Below are 26,461 nucleotides of genomic sequence, written 5' to 3' on the forward strand. Positions count from 1 at the left end.
CTCTCTCTCTCTCTCTCTCTCTCTCTCTCTCTCTCTCTCTCTCTCTCTCTCTCTATTTCTCTCTACCTCTCTCTCCTTCTCTTTCCGAGGATTTTGGCCGCGGACGAGAGGATACGCGCAAGAGAGGATAGGAGAATGTGGTCTGAACACGCGGGAATTTCGATGGCTGCGAAGCGGTGGTTACCGCGGCGATGGGAAAAGCGGAGTTTCGTTTTATTTATTGTATTAATCAGTTCTTCGGCGGGAAAAAAAGCGAAATACCGGGCGGATTCGATTGGAATTGGGCATGGTCGGATGTGGTCGGGTTAAAACTTTATACTATACCGGCCCGAATTCCCATGCGAAAAAAAATATTTTGCGGAAAGAGTCGGGCAATAAATCGCCGGGTCGACCCGACACAACACCGGATATACCTGGCTTGTTTGAAAAAAAATTCAAGAAAAAATATTTTAATTAAAATGCTTTCGCGCGTATGAAAGTATAATATTTCTGCAACGCAGCTCCACATATATTTGGCGCCATTTGCGAAATATATTAAAAAGATTTTCAAAGAAAGAGGGAGTCTAAAAAAAAGAGCAAATTAACCGCGACTTTGACTAGCAGTTGATCTCAATTTTAACCCTCCGCGGGAATACTTGAACTTGTCTTATCAAACTACTCATAGTAATAAGATTTTGAACAGTCGCTGTACATCTGAATCAAAATTTTAGCCCTACTTTCGGCCTAAATATTCCAACAGTTGTGTATATTCTGAAGGAACAGTGTATATTCAATACACATGGATACTAAAATCTTACTGAACACCTCCAAGTGGCAGAAAACGCACAAAATGTCACTTGTAGATTCTAAAGAGGTCCTTTCGAAAAAGCTATAGATTAAGCAAAATCAAAAGATTGATACATACTAGAGAATATCAAAGTAAACGTTAAATGGAATACTTAGGTCGAAAAGGAAGGAGCAAAACTCCAACTCGGGGATGAATGAAAGGAATGCGATTATTTTTTCGCAAATTCCCAATCGCGATGGCGCAGGAAGTTACACGCGAATCAACGACGACAACGACGACGAGCGCTGGTACTTTATCCTCGGGCAGAGCCCGAAATTACACCGCGAAAGAAATCCCGCCGCCGCATGCGGCGCATACAAATTTGGATAAAAACGCGGACTTATCGGGTTTTGCCGGCGGTGGCCGCGGAAATGTGCGCGGCGGCGGCTCAGTAGGACGAACACGAGGGACAGGGGGCCAGGCTGGGGAAGTGAGGGACGGATATCCAACGTCGGAAAACGTATACCTCCCCCGACGTCGAAGGCTCAGGGTTGGAGTGCGGTAAGCAGCTCATTAGAACCCTCCCCGCCGACCGGCCATTATTGCCTCGTTCCGTATTCCGTTACAAATTGCTTTATTAAATTAAAGTCCCACAACCCACACTCTGTACCGCGTCACGACCCTGCGTCGACCCTTCCTTCGGCCGCCCCCTCTGACATCCCTTCGTTTCTCTCTCGCCCCCCTTGTATATACGCGCCCACATGCCGCATCGGATCGTGTGCGGCCCCCTCGTCTCCGCGGTCGAACTCGAAATCGCCCAACCCTCTCCCCTCTATTCCCTTTGACTGAATTGTCCCTCTCTATTAGGCCCGAGAATTTTCTCGAGCCTCTTTTTTCCGATCTAATTAAGAGGAGCCGCTCGCGACCGAGTGGCCGAGATTAAAATCATCAGCCGGCGCGATTGAGACGAGGCCCGCGGAACACTCACGACGAGACAAACGTTCCCGGCCCGCTGACGATTAATAATCACGAATGAGAGACAATGTAGTTTCGATAAAATTACACACACGCGTCATTGAAGTCGAACGCACCTCCGAATGCAGATTGGAACGCGGTGGTTTCGCGGCGAGACTCGCAAAAACACACGATTTCACGTGTGTATCAGATAAATAATAAATAATCGGGCGGGTATAGGGGCGAGTTCGTTTTGCGCAAAAATCGCGCATCAACGCGAGAGGTCCAGCGAAAGGGAGAAGCACTAAATGGTTGCGGCAATAATTACCAACGTTGTAAGGACCGTAATTAATTCCGAGAACGGCGAATTAATTTCGAACTGCGGTTAAAATGAAATACTTCTTACGGTTATAACGTGGAAGCTAATTATGCCCCGAGATATATCGCGGGCATATTTTTCCCACGTGAAACAAACGGGGGCTGAAGTGTGTATGTGGGGCAAGTGCATACAACGCCGTTGCACCTCCTTAATAAATTTCGCCGCGGCGCACTGAGATAATTAGCACACCCCACGGCAATATAACAAAATCAAATTCACCGAGAAAGCGCAATGATAATGCGTGCACTCGTTCCACGCGCGCGAGAACACGCGCTCAGTCTCACTTATCTTACGTGATCCGGAGTATCGATGTCGGCGGAGTAAAATATGGCAATATTGCCCCCCCCCCCCACGACTTGTCACGATAGAAAGTCACAGATGGGGCTTGCAGTTTCCCCCTTTTCATCCGGCGAAAAGAGATCGCGGGGGGCAGGGGGGGGCCGCCGATGAAATCCGCACGATGGCACGCACAAGCGGACGCACGCGGTCGCCGAAAAATCCAATGGAAAGCTTGCAGCGACCAACTCGTCGTGGACGCGCGATATCAAAATTCCGTCGTGGTTTTTTAAGCGATACTTGAATTTCAACGCGAGCCGCCTGTTCTCGTTTTAACGACCGACACGCTCGACGCCGTATCGAGAATTGCAGTTTACTACCAAATGGCGTAATATCGTAGCGACGTCTGGATAAAAAAAAAGAGAAAGACAGAGGGAGAGGAGAAGCACGCGTTTATATTGCAACGAAGCATTTCGAAAAAAAGCAGCGATATTTGAGATTACAAAAAAAATGAAACGAGTTCTCTCGATCGAAAAGATTCCTTTTAGATACAAAGAAAAAACATTTGGTTGAATTCATCAAATTTCCAATGAAATATGAGCAAACCAGAACATTCCAGTTAAAGTTACCAGAATTCTGTTTAAGTCAATCAGAAATTTTATTGAAAATTGCTGCAATATATATTCTCAGATTTGTTGAAGTTATATTTCTTTAAATGTTCTTGTGGTAATTTGTCGCCAAGCTTAAACGAAAAAGAAATTTGAATTAACAAGATATCTTGATAAATTCTGTTCAAGTTAATCCGAAATCTTGTTGACTCGAACAGAATTCTGATAACCTCGAGTGGAATTTCTGGTTCGTTCACATTTCACCGGGAATTCGGTTAATCCAACCCAACTTTTCTTTTCCGCGCACGACTAAGAGCGCTAAGCGCAAAAGACAATATGTGTTTCACGCGAAAGGCAAAATTAAACGATTACGGCGTCCACCAACATAGGTGCGTTTGCGGAAGGTACGACGTACATTCGAGCTAATTACTCCATTCGTAACGGCGTGAAACGGATATTCGAGGAGGTATTCACCGGGTGACGCGAATGTTGCAGTGTCGCAACAGCTGGGCTGTCAGCAAGCGATGACGGGCACGGGCGGCGGCACCGGAGAACACGAGGGCGGCAAGAAGAAGCACACGAGGCCCACGTTCAGCGGACAGCAGATCTTCGCCCTGGAGAAGACCTTCGAGCAAACCAAGTACCTAGCCGGCCCGGAGCGCGCTAAATTGGCGTACGCCCTTGGGATGTCGGAGTCGCAAGTCAAGGTAACGTCTCGCTTTACAACGCTTTACATCGCGTATTCGATGAACTGTGTCGCGCGAACGACGCTTCCGTCATTTCAACATAATCCTGTCCTCACAATTTCACACGAAAACAAAAATTTAGCTGGATCAACCGAGTGGTGAAATATGAACGAGTCAGAGATTCCTGTTAAAGTTAGTAGAATGAGATTTTTGCTCAACCAGAATCTTGTTAACTTGAACACAAAATTCTACCAACTTAAACTGGGTTTCGTTCAGATTTCATCAAAAAGAAATTTCATTAATCCAACTAAATTTATCTTCTCTTTTTCGTGCCTCAAAGTATGCTGATTATTACAACAGAAGGGGAAGTCACTTCACGCATTATCTTTCCGAAATATGAAAACATCTCTTTTCGACCCTTAACGTGACAGCCGGAGTTTCGCGCGATTCACATCGCGAATATCCCGATAATCATCGAGCCCGTATCACGGACATCCCCTTGGGGAGAAAAAAACTGAAGAGACATTTGTCTCTTCGTGTTCTTCACTGACACCGGAGAGATCGATCAAAGCATCACCTCGGCGCGAAAATCCGCACGCCCGCGAATAATCCCGCGCGCGGCCGAAAAATCTCCCCGCCGAACGAAACGAAAAAAGAAATCCGCCACGATCGGAGCCGTTGACGGGGCGGATACGGGGAAGGGGAAAACCTTCCACGACGACGTGCGCAAAAAGCGGCTCGTTCGCGTGGAGGTGCGATTTTAAAAAGCGTCCCGCTCGTCGCCCGGCTTACTCCATCAACGCGCCCCGCCCGCGAAACCACCGTGGACAAAGGGGTGGCGCGGGGACGAGAAAAGAGAGAGAAAGAGAGGGTGGGAGGGCGAGAAGGGAGGGTATCTAACGAGGTAGCCGGTAAAAAGTTCGAAGGATAAAAGAAGGTGACAAAACAGCCGGAGACGTGTCAAGCTTTGCGGCACCTGCGTCATCCTCAGCATCGCTCTCTCTTTCTCGTGGACGCCAGCGGCGCGTCCGTTCTCTCCCCTCGCTCTCCTTCGCTCTCGCAGGAATAGGAGAAGGGAGAAGAACGGAGAACTTTGGATGAGACACGGGTGAAACTCGGGTGAAGCCGCGCGGTGACGGTGAGCGAAAGGACAGAGAGACGGCGCGAGCCCGGGGTGTCTCTCTCTTTCTCTCTCCTTCTCTTTCGCCCTTTCTCCTTCTTTCGTGCTCCGCGGGAGCTTTTGCACCCTCTTCTACCCCCTCCCTGGACACCTCTCCGGCTCCCCGCAAGCTCCACCGCCTCTTCGCTATCCACCTTCGACGTTCTGCACGGAGCGCCGAAGCCACCCCCTTACCCTACATCCCCTTTTCCTCCTCCTCATCCTCATCCTTCGCCATCTTCGACCCTCCGAGAGAGAGAGAGAGAGAGAGAGAGAGAGAGAGAGGAAGAGAGAGAGCCGGCTTCCCATTTCGAAACCCTCAACCCCTGCCGCAGGGCAGGGTTCTGCCTTTCTCTCTGCCTCTCTATCTATCCCTCACGGACTCCGGGCGTCGATGTAGCGCTGTCATTGGCTCGTTCTACGCCGCCATATTTACATTTTTATTGAAAGCTACAAGTCTGTGTCGGTGAGTGATGGCGAAGGGGGAGCGAGAGTGCGAGTGTGGCGCCCCCTGAAGCCCACGGGGGTTGAGGGGGTTGTTGAGGGTGAGGAGGGCGGTCGGCGGATGAGGGACGCGACACGGAGGGTGGAGGATGAGGAGGGGTTGCGCGGAGCGAGAGCGCGGCGAGGGAACGCGCCGGGGGTGAGGAGGGTTAGCATTCAATTACCTCGGATTTCCTCGGGAAGAGGCGATTCACCTCCGCGTATATGCCATCTTCGAGGGCGAGATTGCCCCCGGATCCCGGAGAGTGCCGGCGCGTTTTTCGAAATATTACGACAATATATACCCGCGTACTCTTTCGCGCTCGACTCGTTCACGGTGGGGAGAAAAAAAAGCAGACAGGCGGTCGGTCTTGTTTATACCGGCGGCAACCCCCCGATGAATCCCGCGTTATCTCGCGGTATCGCGCGATTTCCTTTAAAGTTTTCTTCGAGGGTGATCGTGGGGCGATTTGTGCAGTAACTCTCGCGGCAGATCTTCATCGCGCCCGCGAGATCCTAGGTTGCTTCTTAAATTAAGTAGACCCCTCGACGTGGGGGCCCGAACTGTTAAAGCTCGCTGGAGAAGAGAACTTACCAGAGACAAGAGTTTCGGGAGAATTAACGCGAATGTCTCGGGTTCTCGTTGAGCCATCCGACGTTATCGATCGAATATCCGCGATTTCTTCTGTCTTGGAGAACGCGCGGAGTTAAAGCCCGCGTATTAATAGTCATTAATAAACTTGTCCTGTGCGAGACACTCAAATCTGAATTTAGAATTAAATTTGAGTTTTTTATATCACGAGATATATGGCGATATTATATTTGCGAGATTCAGCTAAGAGATTCACGTCCAACTCTAAATTCAAATGCGAGTATCTCACCTGAGGCAAGTTTCAAGTAACGACTATTAATACGGCTCTAAGTGCTCGAGCGCGCATTTGAGCTGCGATTACGCACACGGCTGTTTTATTCGGGGGTGATGTCTTATAATTGAATACACGCGAGAGGATGCACAACGGAGGATGCGCGGTCGATGCCAACAGAATACCAACGATAGATCGATACCGTTCCCTCGTGGTTGCGGGTAATACCGGATCATTACATACTGGACCTATCACTTTTTTCAATATTGGAAAGGGATTTGCGCGGTACGAAGGGATTTGGCAGCGCTACCCGATGAAGATTTATACCGACCCGCCATTTCACAATTCCAGATTTATAACTTTTTCATTATCGAAACGTATATCTTATCGATGCGCGCGCGCGCGGACTCTCTCCTCCTTCCTTTTCTCCTTTTTTTTTTTTTTTCTTTCTTTCTTTCTTTCTTTTTCGTCTAATAGCACGACGGATTTCGGGAGGTAATCTCCGGAATACATTTTGCCACCGATGGTTCTCGGGGGTTATATCCGTCAGGCTGTACAAATTGCCCGCACGTTAATATATTCGATCAACCGAACGTCGTTGGCTCGAATGTGACTCCCATATCTTTCTCGCGGCATGACACGGCAAGGAACTTCTCTCCGTAATGCGCGTGATGGTTCGCATAAATTCCCGCAATGAAATATTTGCCGGTGATGTATATCGCGTAATCTGGACTACTAAATCACACGAGAAGTTCGTACGTGGCGTTTTACAAACATCGAAGTAGAAATATATCTCATTGCCGCCCGTAACTATCGATTCTTCGGGACGCTTTGGATTATATTTTTCGAGTGGAACAATTCAATTATTTTCGATCCCGTCGAGAAACTTCATTCTGTAGGATATATTTATTATATAGAAGGTCTGACGCACTGCTCGTCAAACTATACACAAAAGTCTCTCTACCATTTTGCAAACAATCACGTAAAATTTTGAGTTATTAATTAATCAAAGAAGATTGGTGAATGATGGCGCGCTGTATAATGCAAAATATGACAGTAAAAATTCCCGTTGTACACTTATATATTAGAGGGATAAATCTGAACATAAAAAACATAAAGTCTCAGTTCGCCCAACTGAACAGGGACCAGACGAAAAACTCGCTGAGGAGAAATAATATTTCTGTTACTGTGACCGAAAACATTTGTTTGAATGTTCAGTTGCATTAAAACTCGGTTGAGATAACTGAAAAAGCAATTAGCTACGTGGAAACCTCCTACAGGTATCTTCTTGTTCCTGCAACAGAGTTTTTCATTTGGTCCTCAGGTAGCAGAAAATTCAGTTACACTAAATTCAGTTGTTTTTTCCGTGTAGAAAACTTTTTCGTTCAATTTAAATTAATGTACAAATACACAGTGGAATATCATACTTATCATATCATTCGTCAGTTTTCTCTAATTAGTAACCTCAAATCCTACGTGGTTGTTTGCAAAATGGTAGAGGAATTGGGTGTTCAGTTTAACCCAATCCACACATGTACACGAGCGTTTTCTCGCTTACAAGTAAACTTACCCGAAAGGTACACTTCGATTTTTTTCTAATTTGGCACAAATGTATAAGTACAAAAAAATATTTGTCATATGTTTTATTTTGGCCCACTTTGAGTTTCACGGGCAGTTTATAACTTTTTAATGTTCTCATTCCTATCATCGACAAGTGCAACAAAAATGCATAAGAAATAAAATTGTATACAAGATATAGGCGTTTTTGGTTTGCTGATTATGAATATGAAGTCAAATGTGTAAAATTATTTGTAGAAATAATAAAATGTTCAAACAAAACATATAAAAAGTTAAAAAAATTATTTATACAAATAATTTCTCGGTTTGGCTAAGATTTGAACCATTTTTGCACAGATTAAAAATATTTCGGTTGGAATCTCGGTTAAAGAAAATTAGAATGGTTCGAGACTCAGCTATGCCGATTTTGTTAAAATTATTTAATTATATCTTGTATTCAATTTTATTTCTTATGCATTTTTGTTATACTTGTTTATGATAGGAGTGAGAACATTAAAAAGCTATAAACTGTCCGTGAAACTCAAAGTGGGCCAAAATGAAAAAATATAACCTAAATATTTTTTGTGCTTGTACATTTGTGACAAATTAGAAAGAAATCGGAGTGTACCTTTTGGGTAGGTTTACTTGTTAGACATTCTGCATATCATTCACTCAGAGAAAAGACAACTATATAGGCAAATATATAGCTGATAGTATGAGTTTTGTATGTAAAATTAAGGTATATAGTTTGACAAACTATTTTGTAATTATTGAAGCTACTGAAGTTTTAGTTGCAATAACTTTCAAAAATAATTTATTAAACTATATACATTTTAATTCCGCATACAAAAGACGTACAGTTATCTATATAATTGCCATCACATGTTTTTCTTTGAACGTTGGCATTAATCTAACACAAGAAATGCGATCTCTCTCGTGATAAAAATGTTGCTACAAAAATTGCTTCTACAAGTACATCATCGTAATCATCCCCATCATGTATCAAAGATACGCGTCAAAGTAAGAAGAGTGATATTTAATATCCATTCCACCTTTGGGCGATTATATCGTGAACGGAAAGAGGAGAGAGCTACAGAGCCAATCGTAGGTTCGTTTCGCATTTCGCAACGGTTACACGCGCTCGAATGAGTCCGGCTATCGTTAGCTGTCGCCACGACGTCGACATCGTCGACGACATTGCCGTCGTTGTCGTCATCGTCTTCGTCGTCGTTGTCATCGTCGTCGTAGTTGTCGTCGACGAAATTGGCAATGATATCCGTCGCATGATTTAGTCAGGACCCGCCCCGTGAACACTGAGCCAAGGCGAGCCAAGTGCAACGCGACGCGACGCGTCGCGACACTCGAGGGCTCTTAGCACAAACGACCCCCTCGGCTCGCATGTGTCCCCCTATTAGAATCTAATACGGCAAAGTGAACGCGGAGCATTTGCGAGTTAAAGACCGTGGCGCCCTTGTTTCGTAGTCGTCCTCTGTCTCTTTTCCCCTCTCTCTCTCTCTCTCTCTCTCTCTCTCTCTCGTATCGGAGCGTGTATCGCGACGAAGAGAATGAGAGATAAAGAGCGACTCCGAGGAAGGCGGGAGGGTGAAACGGGCTGGCGAAGAGCGCGAGAGCGAGCGACATCATGGGGTTGCTCGACGATGATGAGAGAGCCAGAGACAGAGCGCGAGAGATAGTAAGTCGGATGGGGTGGTTGTGTGTTAGCGATGGCATCGACCGTGAATCAGGGGATTAGATACTTTCTTGTACAGCCGAGATGCCGAGGGTGTGGTGGTCGCGATTCATCGCCGCGACATAGAGTCAACGATGCGAGCCTCTCCGCAGACTCTCTCGCTCTCTTCATCGAGGCGATTGCGGGTACGATGGAAGGGGCTGTTTAGACACTATAATTTCGTCGAGCCGGTCGATCCTTTAACTTTAGCGCGGTGTAATCGTCCTGCGAGTTGTCCGATTCTATTCGCGTCTACCACGTCACTATTACTCGAATTGTAGAGAATTTTACGTTTGAGAAGAAATCATTCATAAATTCGCCCGTGAAATTAACCCTCGCTTTCGAATTGTTGTCTGTACTTGAGTCGAAATTCTGATCCTATTTTCAACCTCAATATTCCATTTAATACCTACTTTGATACTGAAGCCTTTATTAATCTCTCTTAATTCTATTCAATCTACTAGCTATGTCAAGAGGCCCTTCTTAGAACCTACAAATGTTATTTAGAGACGCCAAGTAGAACTTCAGAGTCCATTTGTATTAAACACACACTGACCCTTCAGAATATACAGACGTTAGAAAGTTCAGATCGAGAAAGTAGGGCTAAAATTTCGCGACTCGGATATATTCTTCTCTCGACTGTTACTGGAGAACACTCATAGTGCATCGCGTTTATCCGCATACTTCATGGAACTACCCTCTCTCTCTCCCTGCTTCCAAACAAAACATTGTGCACCGTCCAGAGTTAATTGAAAACAGTAGCATCCCCAACACATTAAACACGAAATCAAACTACACATCGCGAACGGGCTCTCGGGTCTATGATGAGGGGGGCCGCACCTCCTCGAAGGGGCGAGAGCTCGTAGGGTCGTCGGACCTGCAACGGGCTCGCAACGTGCGCGTCACGTCTCCCTATTTACGCCGCGCCACGGGGGTGGTTGGTGTTGGTGCTGATGGTGGGTACGGCGGTTCCTCGTCCGAGCGAAACGCGCGGCTACCGGAGGGGACTGGCGGGAATCACGGAGAGGGCCGGGGGGTGCCGAGGGCGAGCCAGGCCGAGTTGTTTACGGCGGAGTAATCTGCTCGTCGACGGATACCAATATCGATGACGTCAATTAGTACGAGGCGGAAGGCCTCTCCTGCCCGCTTCTCCGCCACCGCCATGTATCATCATGCCGGTGTATGTACGAACGGAGCGGAGCGGAGCGGCTCGGCGCGGCTCGACGCGGCGCGGCGTGGCGTGGCGTGATAAATCACGGCAGCAGGCGGCGTTCCCTTCATTCACCTCCCACTACCATCAGGCCGCACCACGCCATACCACACCACACCATACCACATCGCGTACCCTCGAAATTGGCCCACATGTACTTGACTCCATAATGCCCGCGATTCTACCGCCTCTCGACTCGACCTAACTCGACTCGGCACGGCTCAGTTCAGCTCGGCGTTCTCTTTCTTTTTCTCTCTCTCTCTCTCTCTCTCTCTCTCTCTCTCTCTCTCGCTCGCTAGAACCGACTTTATTTTTCGACCGAACCTGCCAGTTACCTTCCTTGCCTCTGTTGCTTTGGCTTTCCCTCTCTTCCCCCTTTCCCGACTCTGTATCTTGCCTCGATTCATCCGGTTCTCTCGCTCTCTCCCTCTCTCCTTACCATTCCTCCTCTTCCTTCCGCCCTACCCTGCCAGCAGAACGGTCTCGTCGAGATCGCCGGCTCGGAATTATATCGGGGTGTATACACGGGCGCCCGAGACGCCATTATGTTTTATGGGCCGCGTAATTGTATGGGCCGACCTCGGGAAATTATTAGGAACCTTTTTCCGGGTGGGCCAATATCTCGATACCGGCGCGAGCAGAGTAATGTCTCGGTGGCGTGAAGTTCTGACGACGCGGGTACTGTTCGCCGATTAACGATAGCGCGAAATCGACGGCGACGGCTTGATAAACTGATCGCTCTTGCGTGCGTCGCCACGCACGCGGTATAATCGCTTTCCAATGGCACCGATTTAGCTTTCAGCGTCCGATGGACGCACTCGCATCGATGGCTATTCCCAAAGTGCGCACGTCGCGCGTTTCGATGGTCCGCACTTTCGTGCTCGTCCTTTCTCGCAACAGCGCGATGACAAACGCGATGCGTCGTCCGTTGACATCGGGAAAGTACGAGGAAAGCACCGAAAACACGGGGGTGTATCCCGATATACAACCACTCGACTTAATTTATAACCGGAGCGAGGAGGGTAATGGAAAGTATCCAAGAATATATGCGATTATAATTCTCGTTCAAGAATAAAAGCTAAAGAAGAAATATATATACGTATATATATATATATATATGTATATATGTATATATGTATGTATATACAGCAAGGTGCGTATCACGAGAGATCTCTTAAATGTGCACGCAATGCGTAAGAAGGATCATGAAGTAGTTTATTTGCCGCGCCACGAAGATTGTTTTCGGCCGCATTCAAATTGACGCGTGTTCATCAACCGAGTCAGTCGACCGGCCGTGTCCGTACGTCTAACGATATTCTACATAATGCGTTTCTTGTCGAAATTAGCGGCGCTACGCGTTGGCATGTCCGCTCCTTCGCATACACGTGTCACGCGCGCCGTACGTTTCCGCAAATTCGCATTAGAGCTGAATACGATATCCGCAAAAAGCTCGTCTCCATAACGAAGTCAGTCATTGCGACTATTATCGCAAAAAATCTCTCATTATTGCACAGACTTTTCACATCAACTGCCGAACATCGAAAAGACAGATGGTAGAAATCAAACCGAGACGAAAAGTCCCTTACCATTTTTTAATATAAGCAATAATTAACGAGTTATTAATTAATTAAGTTTGATGCTTAGTGTGTTCTCTTATTGACGGAGCATAAATAGCGCGTGTCAAAAAAATGTAAACTCCTGCCTGCAAGACTAGCTTCTCTATTCTGATTAGTAGCTCATTATTATATTATATTCTGATCAGGAGCTCACTAATCGGAATGTCGAATCAGATTTAGTGCTCTGCCTGTGCTCTGCCAATTAGGACGCGCTAAGTATCAAACTTAATGAATATCTCGTTAACTACTGCTGGTACTAAAAAATGACAAAGGACTTTTTGTCTCAGTTTGATTTACACCAACTGTCATTTCAATATTTGGCGGTTGGCCATCCTGTATAATTTCTGATTTACAAGCAATAGTGAACTTTCGTAGGAAAAGAGACACTGTTAGTAAGATTCTTTTGTCAAAGCGCTACAATTCGCGATGAATAAAACTCCTTGAAGGCACGGCGTTTTATCAACGAAAGAAGCCTTCTCCGCGAAGAGAATGAAACATAATGGGGGAATATTAATACATATGTACGATGATACCGACACATTGATCAAATTTGATCGGGGAAACACTCCAAGGGAGAGGAGGGGAGGGTGTTAGACACGGGATTATTCGGCTCCCCTAGGCAGCCTTCACGGACTGCTTCAGTTCGACCGTCCTCCCCATCGTGGGCGCAGAATCATTTTTCCGAGGATTTTATAAGATCGAGCAAGCGTTTACGAGCGGCGAGCAGACAATGATATAAATTTTGATCGCGTTCATCGTCGCCGCTGCGGATCGACAATAGCGATCGTTGAATATTTATAGAGCTGCGAGAGATTTTAGATGGGGTAAATCATAGTGGCGGTTTCGGCTGTCGAAAAATGTATACCGCATCGTTCTCGTGAAAACTTCAGCATAGATAATAATATAAGTAAAGCGTAGATAATAATATAAATAATATAAGTAAATAATATAAATAATATAAGTAATAATAATTAATAGGCAAACTGTCGTTTTTCTTATTATTACGTTGAGAAAAAATATCTGAAAAATAAATATTTATTCGCTGAGTATTAATAAGAGATTCAATTAAATCTAAATTCTTCTTTTTAAACAGAATAAAATTGCTATTGTGAGAAGCTAAGATTTTAAAGAAATGGATATTTTCTTATTTGAAAAATATTTTACGCTATAATATAAATAAATATACTATTAATATCCACCGTGAATAAATACTTTTTATTTGTTAGATATTTTTCCTTTCAGTGTATTCTTTTTATTGTTGTTGGAAATTCTTATGGAATTCGGATATTTCTTGTTGTGTGAAAGAAGTAGTAAATACGATTGATGTAATCAGAGATTCATAAAGTTATGAGTTTCCTCGAATGATAACATGCTAAAAATACTTTAGGATAGATTAAATTTCGATTCGGACCTCTCATTATTCTCGATAAGTTCATCAATCGCTCGTTAAAATCGGAAATATAGAATATAATAAATAATTTCACATACCTATAGAAATATATGATGTATCACTGCTCACATCTCGACGTCCTGCTTCTTTTGTCCTAACTTCCATTCTGTTTCTGATTCTTGCTTCGATGCACAGGACACTCTCTGACACTCGCGTGAATGTAATTCGATCGGAAAAACGCATGTTAACAAACGCGACGCCGACGAAAATTCGATTAAATATTTCGATAATCGATGAAATATTTTAATCACCCGACGAGAACGATAACTGAAGTACCGATACACGTGCTCCGCGCCACGACCTGTGCGTCGTTCGACGGCTCGAGACGTAATGTGATTCGGTTAAGAAAAAAAGTACTCGAAGAACTGGAATACACATTCTATACCAAAACAATGGACAAAGAGAATTACGTCATTTCGCGTCAACCGCCCCGCCCGCCAGTCAACGACACGTGCGGTAACCGGGAGATCACAACGATCAACTACACGAAAACATTCCGAAACTTTCGCGACGGACAAAATTATCAGGACTGTACATATTAGAATTGTCGCCCGTGGCATCCGACGATTGTCATGGATTAATTAATGTGCAATCACTAGTTAATGTTGCATTTCCGATCGATTCGTGTATTTCTGTGTGTGATTATCGAGTATCTGGTGCGATAACGACTAGAATATAATAGAAATAGTATATAATTCCCAAATTTATCCTTTAATTCAGACAGTACAAATGTCTAAAATCGAGTCATAAAATGTCTTTAGGACATCATTAAGATATCTTTAAGACAATATCTTATAAACTTGTCTTAAAGATGCTTTAAAGACATTTTATGACCCGATTTTGGACATTGCGCTGTCTGGGAATTTATATAACCTCAACAAAAATAGAGAAGATAATATTAAATAATTATTTGTATCATTAAAAAGGACAGTAGTCCGAGTTGCATTTCAAGATTGGTCCTGCAAACTCGATGGAATTCGCAACGTTAATGTAGAAGCAAAATTTTGACTTGAGAATGCCGCAGTTATGAACGATAGGTGGAAGTCGCGAATAAATGAGAATCGCGAAAATGTACGAACTGCGTGTCAATGAACTGACAGTAAGATCCGCAATTTATCGAATATCTCTTTTGCGTCTAAGCTTACAGAATCCCCCCGTGTCCCAAGCGCGAGGACGTCGCGTGGAAATTAAATAGGGAGTATTTTAATAAACGCGCGGCCGTCTCTCGATGGGGAAAGAAGCAACAATTCTTTGCGCTATTAAAGCGCACGGCGAGCGGGAGAGTAGCTCACGGGAAATTAAGAGCAGCTGCTCTAAAGAGGAGATGCTCTCGCGGAGAAACTACATCTGCGAGCCGACTAGGTATCGAAAGTCAACTCGCACGATTAATTGAATGCAAATAAAGACGACGTAATGAAAATAATCTTCTCTATCGAGCATCTCGAAGCTTTTGCCTCGAAATACTCGCTTAGGAAAGAATTCACAAATAGAAAATCGCATAGAAGAAGATAAAGGTGAGAGAGAAATCAGATTTATCCCGCATTCTTTGGATGACGAGTTCGTGAAAATTGAGAGGAAATCCCGGATCACCTCTATCGTCATTCTCGCCGAAAGCGTGTGACGCGAGCTAAGGAGACATTAACTATTTCGATCGCGCTTTTCATTTAACATTTTGGCGCACCGTTATCTCGTAATCCGCCACTTCATAACGGCACCACGAGCATCGAGATCGAATCGCCCGGACGAGCTTTCCCGCCATGTGGAGCAGCGGATTCCTCGGCGCGTCCTGCCGAGAGAGTGAGAGAAATAGAGAGGAAGCGAGAGAGACAGAGAAAGAGAACCGTAAAAATTCGCCGCGCTCGCGCGCGGCCGTCGCGAAATTTGATTCCGAAATAAAAATAGAATATTGGGGATAACGCGAATCGGTGAAGCCATTTGATCTCCGAGCGGGGCCAAATGGGTGGTTGGGGGCCGCGGGGGTGTGCGGACGAAGAGGAGGTGGAATACAGGGGAGGAGAGGAGGAAACATATCGATATGGGGAAGCGCTACGGCAACGGAATACAGAGGAGCGCATTATCGCCGGCAGCCAACTACCCTTCGTCGTCCCGACTACCCCCTCCGACCAGCCGTCCGCCCGCCCCTTCGCCCATCCGCAAAGAGATCGCATTACTTATTACTCGAAGAAACATTCTGCTGAGAGAGAGAGAGAGAGAAAGAGAGAGTACTCCGTAATATTGCGAACCCCGCGGAATCCCGCGATTACTCTGAACCGATTGACGACCGCGAAATCGCGGCCGTGTTCCCGCGATTCGCGACACCCTGCGCGATTCAAATCGCTCGGGGGTGCGCGATGAATGAAAACCTTCCTGCCGCGATTTTCTCGAATGCATAAATATATATATATATATATATTGCGTTTACGCATACTCGTGTCTTAGACGGGACCAGGATTGCGGAGGACCAAGCGAAAATTATACAAAAAAAAAACTTTGCAAGAATCTGTGCGTGGTAGGTAAATCTCGTTGCAACATGTGGATAATTGAAAGTATAGCTACCAATGGGTACATATTTAGCTGCGAAACCGATACAGCAAGAGCAGCAACAGTAACGAAAGTTTTAATTACAATAGCAAATTTGTAGTCACAGCATCAAATACATTTTCTGAAAATTAGTTACGGCAGTAAAATCTTTCCTTTCCGCTTTAATCTGTTATCGAATGTCCGTTTCTACACTGAGAAAAAAATATGTAAAAAGTAAAAGATTTTTTTTCAACATTTAAGGTTTAATCGATGTTGGTAAAAACAGGCACAAGTATCAACATGCGAAAATGTATCGCAACAGATAAATGCGAATTATCAAGATATCGCGAAAGAGAGAACAAAAGAATGCGAGGAATGATATGCGAAAAAAAATAGATATATGATGATGCGGTAAAATGTTGCGTCAAATATTTAAATCAACCTTATATTAATAAAGCGACAATATCGAGAGAATCGTTTCTCTCTAATGAGAAAGTTTCGCGTTAGATATGCTTTCACGACGCTCGCGATTTTCACGGAATTAAATCTGCTGAGTTTCTTCGCGTGCCCGCGTCTTTCGCGCGATAAAATCTGGTGTACGAGGATAAAAGCCGCTATTTGTATCGATCGCACGCATATCGTCCGTGATTATCGTCCGTTCAATTATTCACTCCGCACTTTTGACTGGTCGACAGAAAAATATCGTCATCGTCACCGACCGTCGTCGCCGTCGCCGACCTGCTTTACGACGAGGCTAATGTAACATGTGACACAAATATCGAGCCTGCGGCGGTTAACACTCTCGGTTTGATGGCATTTAGGAGCTCTCGTTACTCCACCCCGTCGGTGGGTTACAAATAGGCTGTCGCGTCACGCCATATGGCGTAAATGCAAATTTTATACTAAAAGAAGCCCAGGCAGTCAATGCGTTAAAGGGCATCGGTCGAGGCTCAATAGTTTTGTTTGCATCACGGATATCTCTCACCATACTATCGTACCACATGCATCAACATGACAAAAGGCAAAAGGCAGGTTTTTTCGCCGCGGGACGTAACGCCTCGTAAAAAGGGGGTATTAAAATCTCCACGTGCTCCGTTATCTTACAGCATATTTGGACGAGCGGCCGTGGCGAAATTAGCACACGCGTAATGCTAACTGCTGCCCGCGACGTGTCGATTTTCACCGTTAAAACGCAAATATTGCGCGCGCATCGCGATTATTGCGAAATTCAAAATCGACTGGGTGCGTCGCGACGTAAAACGGGTGAAAGGCACCAATAACACTGACGCACGGAGAGAGAATATTATAGTCTTTTTATCATATAATATTTTCTTCAATTTTTTGACACCTCGAAGTGTAATTAAGTGAAAAAGTGAAAAAGTCATTAAGTGAAAAAGTGATTGATCGAACTCATATTATAGTTCTTTTTGGTGTCAATATCGCGATTGTTCTAACACGAAGACAATAGTATTAACATACGTATAAAATTATTATTACTAAACATTATAGTAAAGTCTAATCAAAAAATGATTTTCTTCACCATAATTTATAATAATTATTTCTCCATTTGAGTCTATGTATTCAAATTTTGGCTCTATGTTAAAACTTAAATTTATACGCAATTCTATACAATAGGAGCTAAGTTAGCAAAGTTGATTTATTGCTGATACAATTTACTCCTATTTTAACTCTGATAATGTTCGAGATTTCCCTTCTCATTTTCTTTAGCATCGAATAGTGAGCCTGAAAGTAAGATCAAAATTTCGACTCGAAATTGCACATAATTTATAATAATTGCACCATAATTTATAATAATTTATCCATTTCCATTTATCCATTTATTTATTTCTCCATTTAAGTCAAAATTTTGGCTCTATATTAAAACTTAAATTTATACGCAATTCTATACGCAATAGGAGCTAAGTTAGCAAAGTTGATTTATTGCTAATGATACAATTTACTCCTATTTTAACTCTGATGATGTTCGAGATTTCCCTTCTCATTTTCTTTAGCATCGAATAGTGAGCCTGAAAGTAGGATCAAAATTTCGACTCGAAATTGCACATACAAGTATCAAATATTTTTTCTCAGTGCAGTATCTAGACATCGGTACCTCTATCTTACCGCGCGTCGTGTGCGCGCCGACGATGTCCAAGTCTATACGCGCGCGAAAGAGGTGAAGGTGTTATAAGGATAAAATTCTGCTGAACGCGGGCCAGGCGTAATGCTTAACGACGCGTGCGGAGTCATGTATGACATTTACACGAGAGTTTTCCGCGTCATTGCGCGGCCCGCTTATTATTCAAAGGGTACGCATTCATGTCGATGCCGCCGATAAATTTTTAAGCTCCGGTGCACCTTTTTTACGCGGCCGCCAGCAGACGGGAGTATGGATTTTAGAAAATGTCACACACGCGCGTTCCCCCTCCCCCGCTCCATCGACATGACAGCGGTGTTGATCTCGCGTATCGTGGACCGACGACGGGATCGATCGCGAATTAATCGTACGTGCCGCTTCTCGATAACGGACGGTCTCTCTCTTAACGGGCGGTGAGCGCGAGCCGAATATCAAAGATGAAAATTGAGCGCGCGCGCGTGCGCACACGGACGAGATGGAAAATTTCATTCTCCTCTCTTTCCGCCTGGACTTTTAACCGAGATAATGCATTCTTCCGTTTCGTCGGTCGTTCTTGTAATACGCGATATAATTCAACGCGCGTTCTTGGCAGCGTTTCCGATTAATTAACTTTTTGGCAATCGACGTTAGCGAGAGCCTACGTGAGCGCTAAGTGCTCTCCATTTGCGACCCGCGATCCGCTTTTCCGCGAGCGGCAAATTATCGGGCCGTAATTTATCGCGACGGACGACGATCTGAAATCCGGTCCGCAGCTCCTCGTTTCCCCCTTCTTTTCCGCCCGAAAGCGCAGAGACGCGAGAACTGATTGGGTCAATCAGCGGCCCTGATGACATCTTGGAACGAATACACACGGCTTCGAACGAGAGACAGAGAGGTAAGGACGGGAGGACAGAGAAGGAGAGCAATTTGTAACTGCAATCCGCAGTTTCCTTTCCCACGCATTTACATCGAAATCCGTTCCTATGCATATACAGTTCTTCCATCTCTCCCACTCGCTGTTTATCTTCCTCTCGCATTCACTCCCATCCTCCGACTCGTTCCTCTCTCGTTTTCTTCTCTGAACGGAATATCCTATCCTGTCGCTCATTTCTATCCCTGTTTCTCTCTCTATCTTTCTCTCTCTCTCGCCCCTCCCCCTCTCTCTCTCATCTCATTTCTTCCCAAAGCTAGACAACCGACTCTTTTTCTGTCATTTTACGCTCCTTGTCTGTCCGCTTTTGTCCGCCTATGACGTTCTTTTTCCCCTGCCGCGCTCTATCCTCTCGACGTCTGCGCCTACCCGACTTCCTCCACTGCCTGTCGCGATAGCTATATCCCGCAGTCGATCGTCACACGAGAATAATGTTTTTATTCGGCACGATTGCGCGCCGCGTTTCGCGGGAGGCGTGTTTTTCGCACGGTTAACGATCTCGCCGATTCCACAACGCATTTCGCGACGGTCGCCAGACGAAGAGCGTGATGTTTCGTTTTTACATCGGTCCACGCGCGACGCTCATCGTCCGGATCGATCTGAGGGTTCACGGCGGTCTTATCGGTTTTAACTTGCACACGCGAAGATAATCGGAAAAGCGAAGCGCGAATTTCGCCAACCTCTCCCCCGAGAACTGACTCACACACGTATAATCTTTCGCATAATAAATCGCTTCGACGGCGATATCAGCGGCGAGATCAGATGCTATCGGTATTATCTGTTACGGAGGCGCAACGGGTAAACGAAGGGGAGCGCGGGGGAGGACGGTAGGTGGACGACCGCGGAAATCAGTGACGCTTTCTCTCTCTCTCTTTCCTTTCCCCCTCTCTCTCTCTCTCTCTCTCTCTCTCTCTCTCTCTCGGCGACCCCCGTCCTAAGGGCTTTGCGCGAGTTACAAATGCGGTTTTGTATCTAGCTGCGCGGGACAAAGTAATGGGCTTAGATAATCCTGATTTAATAAATCGAACAGTTATGAGGCGAGAGGCGCGGCAGGACCGAGGACGGCAAGGGAGAAACAACGACGACGATGACGAAGACGACAACCACCACCACCACTACCACTACTACCGCCGCCGCCGCCGCCACCACCACCAGCAGCAGCAGCAGCAGCAGCAGCTCCCCGCCCTGCCGTTTCGCAACGTGCGCGTGACTAATGCGTTCAAAAACAAGATGGATGGATCCGCGGACCCGGCCCGGTCGGGACTTTCTTTGCATTTACATTTTCGCACTGTATCAGTCGCGACGATTTAAAGAATAACGATCGGATGGGCTTTGCGGCGCGCCCCAAATCGGTTTTTCATCGTTTCGCCGAGAAAGGGCGATTCGCGGCTGCGAATCGTTTCAGGTCTCTTCGCGGCTAAATTGCCCGGAGAAATTTATATCTTTGCATACATACGTACATACCCATACACACACACACACACACACACACACACATATATATATATATATACATGTATATATACACACAAAGAGAATTTTATAGTAAAAATTACTGTAGAACTTTGTAACCGAAGAATAGATCGACACATTCTTTCGTAATTGACTATCACTTCATCTCTACTACTCATATTTTAGAAACTGGAGTATGCTGTTAAAAAATTTGCTATACTTTTAAAAGAATTTATTACGTTCCTTAGCAAGATGGATCTTATTGACAATCTATTCCTGGACTACAAAAAACAATAAAATTTAAAAAAATTTATATAAAAAAAATTATTATATTCTCTGCGTGTACATGTATACGTATGTATACTCGTATATATGTATTTACAATGACTCTCCCGCACAAGAGATATTTCCTTATTCTTTACTTTCATTTCAACGGCTCGAAAATAAAGAATCGTTGAATCGTCTCGCACGATCTTGATGAGCGTTACGCGCGATCTTGATGAGCCGCATATTTAGCAACATTATTTTGCAAAAGAAAAGCGCGTAACAAGTTCTTCGCTCGACGGGACGCAGCGTCCGCGTTTCTGGCGTGGTGGGACGTCGTGTGTTTGGATTTATTAAGGGCTTAATGAAATGCTTTATCGTCTTTAAAGCTTGCTTTAGCAAAGTAAACAGGGTCGCTGCTAATAGAGAGAAACTAGGTCGGCTTGCACGATCCCGGGGGAGAGTTCGGTAAACTTAGCATCAATTTCGATTGTCCTCAGTTCTCCTCCTCCGATCCGTTCAACGGGCATCGCGGATAATTGCGAATCCTCGCTATCTTGCGCTTCGATATTTTGACACGAGTGTCTCTCGACACTTTTCCTCCCGCGATGTGCTTCCTCTCCAATTTATAGATCCACAACGCGACGATTTTGTACGACTCGAGCACAAAACCTCTGGCACAAAACGGTCGAGTAAATCCTTCCTTCCTTCCTTCCTTTGTCAGGCGACTAAATTTAACGACAACTTAAACGCACCGTCTATCTTTTTCCTCGCATCTCCCCCGCACCATCCCTCACGCCCCCTCCTTCCCCCCGCCCCCCCTAGAGCCGGCAGGAAATACAAATTGGACTTTCGTTGCGGGGCCGAACTGCCTTTTTTACGTCCGACGTTGCTGCAGTCAATCCCTGCAGATTGTCCATTCGCCTGCCTCTCCGTTATCTTAATTCCTCGAGTATTTTAATTTTCATCCGAACAGCCATTAACTTTTACGGCCGGCCGTTTACTTTTTAATTCGTTTACCGCTTCGCGCCCGCGCTCGCGCCGGGACGCTTATATCTTTAATTTAAGCTCTCGACTTGGCGGCCATTGAACAAGCCTGCGGATTGGGGTTGGATACGGAAGAGCGGCGGTGGCGGCGGCGGCGGCGGCGTTGGCGGTAGCGGCAGCGGGGGTGGCTAGAGGAGAGAGGCGGCGGAGGTGGAGGAGGAGGAGGAGTTTAGCGGGGGCCACACGCTGGCATGGATCGGGGGTGGTTTGTGGGTGCAATCGCTACGGTGAAGCTCCCCTGTGCTCCCCTGACACCCGTTACGTTAATTAAATACATTGTTGCGGGGACACAGACTCCTACTGTGTATCTCGAGCTTTATAGGTGCAGAGGGGCACCTTAAGTTAGCGCCGTTCCTACCTCCCCGCCGACCGTCCCCGCAGGGAGGGAGGGGGGCCAGTCGATGAATTTTCTCTCCGGGGCCCGTTGCCCGTTAATTCAAATGTTATAGACGCCCGTTAGAGTCGAGCCCGGTGTATTAATCGAGAGGTCGAATGAACTCCACGTGTGGACGATGTCAGGGATGTCGACGTCGAGAGTCGGCAATTCCCCGGCAATTCGCCGCGCGCGCGATTCGCGCCGAAAGAACAATTGGGATTTTTCCTTTTTTTTTATTTCCGGCTGCATTCGTTCTTCTGACACGTCGATGAGTTCGTGAATATATCCGAAAATTATATTCCCCCTGTCTAATGTTTCATGTTTCGACCGTGAAATACGAGAAGAGGCTCTAACTGAGAAGACGGTGTGATAATTATAGGACACGTTTCGACTTATTCATTGATTTATCAACTTTTCGATGCACGAATGTGTCGAAAAATCGTAGACGCTTAACCCGCGTAGCCATTGATACGAACGTTCGACTTTCGATTTCCAGGTGTGGTTCCAGAATCGGCGGACGAAGTGGCGGAAGAAGCACGCGGCGGAGATGGCGACGGCGAAACGACGGCAAGAGGAAGTCGAGGGCGTCGTCGCCGAGGGTGAGGACGGGTGCAGCGACGCGGAGGCCGACGGCAGCGGCGGCGGCGGCGGCGGTGGCGGCGGTGGCGGCGGCGGTGGTGGCGGTGGCGGCGGCGAGACCGCCGCGAAGAGGCTGCGAAGGGAGCTCGAGCAGCAATACAGGCACTGAGGGCCGCCGACGGGGGTGGCCCGGGGACACGCGGGGGTGCGAAAAAAGGGGAAAAGAGGGATGCAGAGGAGAAGGATAAGGCGTGGCTGGGGGCGGCGCGTTCCGGGGTTCCTCGCGGCTTCTGTTCGGAGAACGCGCGTGTCGGCTTCGAAATGATCGCGGAACGACCGAACGGCGGAAAGAGAGAGAAAGAAAAAGGGAGAGAGAGTGAAACAGAGAGAAAAAGAGAAAAAAGGCGACGTACGTGTGCGAGTGTACGCGCGTGTATTTCCGCATGTCTCTCTTCGTGATTTAGCCGGACGCTTAACGCGGGATCGCGAGTGACGGGGGTGGTCCAGGGGTAGGGGATAGTTGGGGGTGGCGGATTTCCTTTGAATTGGGCGGAAAGTGGAGGAGGGGGCGATTTGACAATTTTTAAGAATGCGGGGCGTTATTGATACTCACGTCGTTGTCTCGATTTTACTGGGTCAATTTTGGTTGAGGTACGAGAGCGATTAAAAAGTCGAAGGATTTACGAAGGAGATAGACGAGATTTCGAGATAACTTCAGATGGATTCTTCTATTACCTCGGCTGGAATTTTAATTCGGGGCTGGGCTGCCTCGCCCTCTCCTCCCGGTTATGTTCAGTGTCGAAAATCGTATGAGAGTATGCGGATTTCGTAGGTGATCGGGCACAACAATTCGCGAATGCAAAGAGACCGCCGATTCAAGGTTCGCGCAATTCCAAAGTTCCGAACTGATGAACCCGAGAGATTAAGCCAGAATCAGGCGATTAATAATTTCTCACTTGCATATTGACCTGCTGAAGTTCAGTTCACTACATCGTTATCGTGCACTGGAAGATCCATGCAGTGAACTGTAGTCTATCAGTATGCATGTAAGGGAGGGAATTCACATCTTGGCACAAAAGCGGAAAACAGAAAGACTAAAGCCAATCAGAACTCGCGTTGTAGCAGAAAAACAGAAACCGGCTACTACTAGACCGCGAGTTCTGATTGACTTCTGCCTTTCTGTTTTCTGCTTTTCTGCCAAGATGTGAATTTTGCCTGAAAAGACATGAAATCGCGTGATTCTAGCTTTACACGCATTAGACGCAATCATCTCGCAAACGACTGCGCGTTTATCGAGCCGACTCGATATCACGACTTCGCCGCCACGGTCGCCAGCATGTTTGGCGGGAAATAACACAGCAGCAACGCGCAAACATTGTTAACACTTTCCCGGGGCGACGTGTTACCATATGACAAAATCTCTCGATCGCGTACGCATATTTAGTCGCTCGCTGCGAGTGGCACGCGGAGGAGGAATCGATAGGAAGGGTTTGCCGAGCTGCTTACGCGATGGCAGATTAGTCGCCAGGGGCTTTGTTATCCATCCGACAAACAACGCACAGCAAATATGGCAAACAACGTGCACGACGCGACGTCACCCGTCAAGAAGGTGTTAATGGATAACCATAAATCCAAGAGGCCGAAGGGCAATCTGTACGTTCAAGCGTTCCTAACTAGTCGACCATTATTGGGGAAAATCGCGCAGAGAACTCACTCGTCCTTTAATTGAATAAATAACTACACGACTAAACGACAAATTTTTGCAGGGCAAAAATGCGGGCCATGATCATTTCGTTTACCACTTATGAGATAAAAGTGCCAACGCTCGGACACGTGCTTAACTCTGGGCATTTATTGAGAAAAAATACTTGAAAACTTATTTGTGAGATATAAAGAGTTATTTTTTACAAAAATAAGCTTTATCTCACAGAAATAAATTTTGTTTCTTGGAAATAAACTTTATATGGCACAAATAAATTTTCGAGTATTTTGTTCTCAGTGTTGCTTTGGATCTTAAATTTTGGACTTTTCAACGTAGAATATCCTAGCAAATGCTAACAGTCACATTACGTCATTGTTACAATTTCCCCTTCAACAATGTAACTGTTAGATAATACACGTGTTATGTTGCATTTGTTGAGCGAGAATTTATAACATCAATGTTATATTGCTGACAGTTGGTGTTTACTGAATATATGTATATATATTCAATATATGTGTATATAAGGCGAGGCACTTAACATTAGATTCCAAAATATCTCTGTTGTTTTTTTTTTTTTTATTAAATTAAACGTGTAAAGAATAAATTGTGCAGTTGAAAGAGATATATTGTGATCAGCTGATCACGCAATTTATCCCTTGCACATTCTCGTCTAATATAAAAAGCGACAGAGATACTTTAGAATCTAACGTTAGGTGACTTATCCTATATATTTCTATGTTGAAAATTTAAATATTCGTATTTAGAAACCCCCCGAGACAATAAGAATTTCCAGAATTGAGTACATGTTCAGGTGTTAGTTTATTTTTATCTTAAGTCATGCGATTGGGCACTCGATCGAAATCACATTTTGAATTTCACAGATTCGCGGATACGACATAAAAGCAAATCAATTTTTACAACAATACTGTTCAACATGCGCTTCATCCTCGTGTGTGTTGCTATTTTGTGAAATACGTCATAATTCCGCACTTTTCCTAAACGTTTTATACCTTTCAGTGAATTCTGCGATTCCTTGATCGCGTGTTGAACAGCACTGACAAGTACTATTCAAATCTACTCAAAAGTTACACTCCGATTTCTTTCTAATTTGGCACAAATGTAGAAGTACAAAAAATATTTAGGTCATATTTTTTTATTTTGGCATATCTGGAGTTTCACGGACAGTTTATAGCTTTTTAATGTTCTTACTCCTATCATCAAGTACAATAAAAATGCATAAGAAAATTAAATACAAGATATAAGCATTTTTGGTTTGCTGATTGAATATGAAGTTAAATGTGTAAAATTATTTGTATAAATAATAAAATGTTTAAACAAAACATGTAAAAAATTGAAAAAAATTATTTATACAAATAATTTCTCGGTTCGGCCGAGATTCGAGCCATTTTTGATTAATTTTGCCCAGATCTGAAATATTTCAGTTGGAATCTCAGCTAAAGAAATTTAGAATGTCTCAGCTATGTCGATTTTGTTAAAATTTTAATTAAAATTACCGGATTTCTTTCTCTCTCTCTCAGTTTGGTCGAGATTTGAACCATTTTTGACTGATTTAGCACAGATCTGAAATATTTCGGTTGAAATCTCGGTTAAAGAAATTTAAAATGGTTCGTATCTCAGCTATACCGATTTTGTTAAAATTATTTAACTATATCTTGTACTCAATTTTATTTCTTATGAATTTTTATTGTACTTGTTAATGATAGGAGTAAGAACATTA

General features: G+C 45.1%; 1 protein-coding gene across 1 annotated transcript in view; it reads left to right on the forward strand.

The window, feature by feature from the left end:
- LOC116844403 (homeobox protein Nkx-6.1-like) overlaps positions 1–25,909 on the forward strand; it is a 46,025-nt gene extending 20,116 nt beyond the window's left edge. Inside the window, exons 3-4 of the mRNA XM_032815892.1 lie at positions 3,479–3,690; positions 22,939–25,909. Of these exons, the coding sequence (XP_032671783.1) occupies positions 3,479–3,690; positions 22,939–23,190 (464 nt within the window). The 3' untranslated portion in view covers positions 23,191–25,909. The remainder of the gene's footprint in view (positions 1–3,478; positions 3,691–22,938) is intronic.
- The last annotated feature ends 552 nt before the right edge of the window (positions 25,910–26,461 follow it).

The sequence above is a fragment of the Odontomachus brunneus genome, unplaced genomic scaffold (assembly GCF_010583005.1).
Source record: "Odontomachus brunneus isolate Ranch 3 - 2012 unplaced genomic scaffold, Obru_v1 Obru_scaffold_003, whole genome shotgun sequence".
Classification (NCBI taxonomy): Eukaryota; Metazoa; Arthropoda; class Insecta; order Hymenoptera; family Formicidae; genus Odontomachus; species Odontomachus brunneus.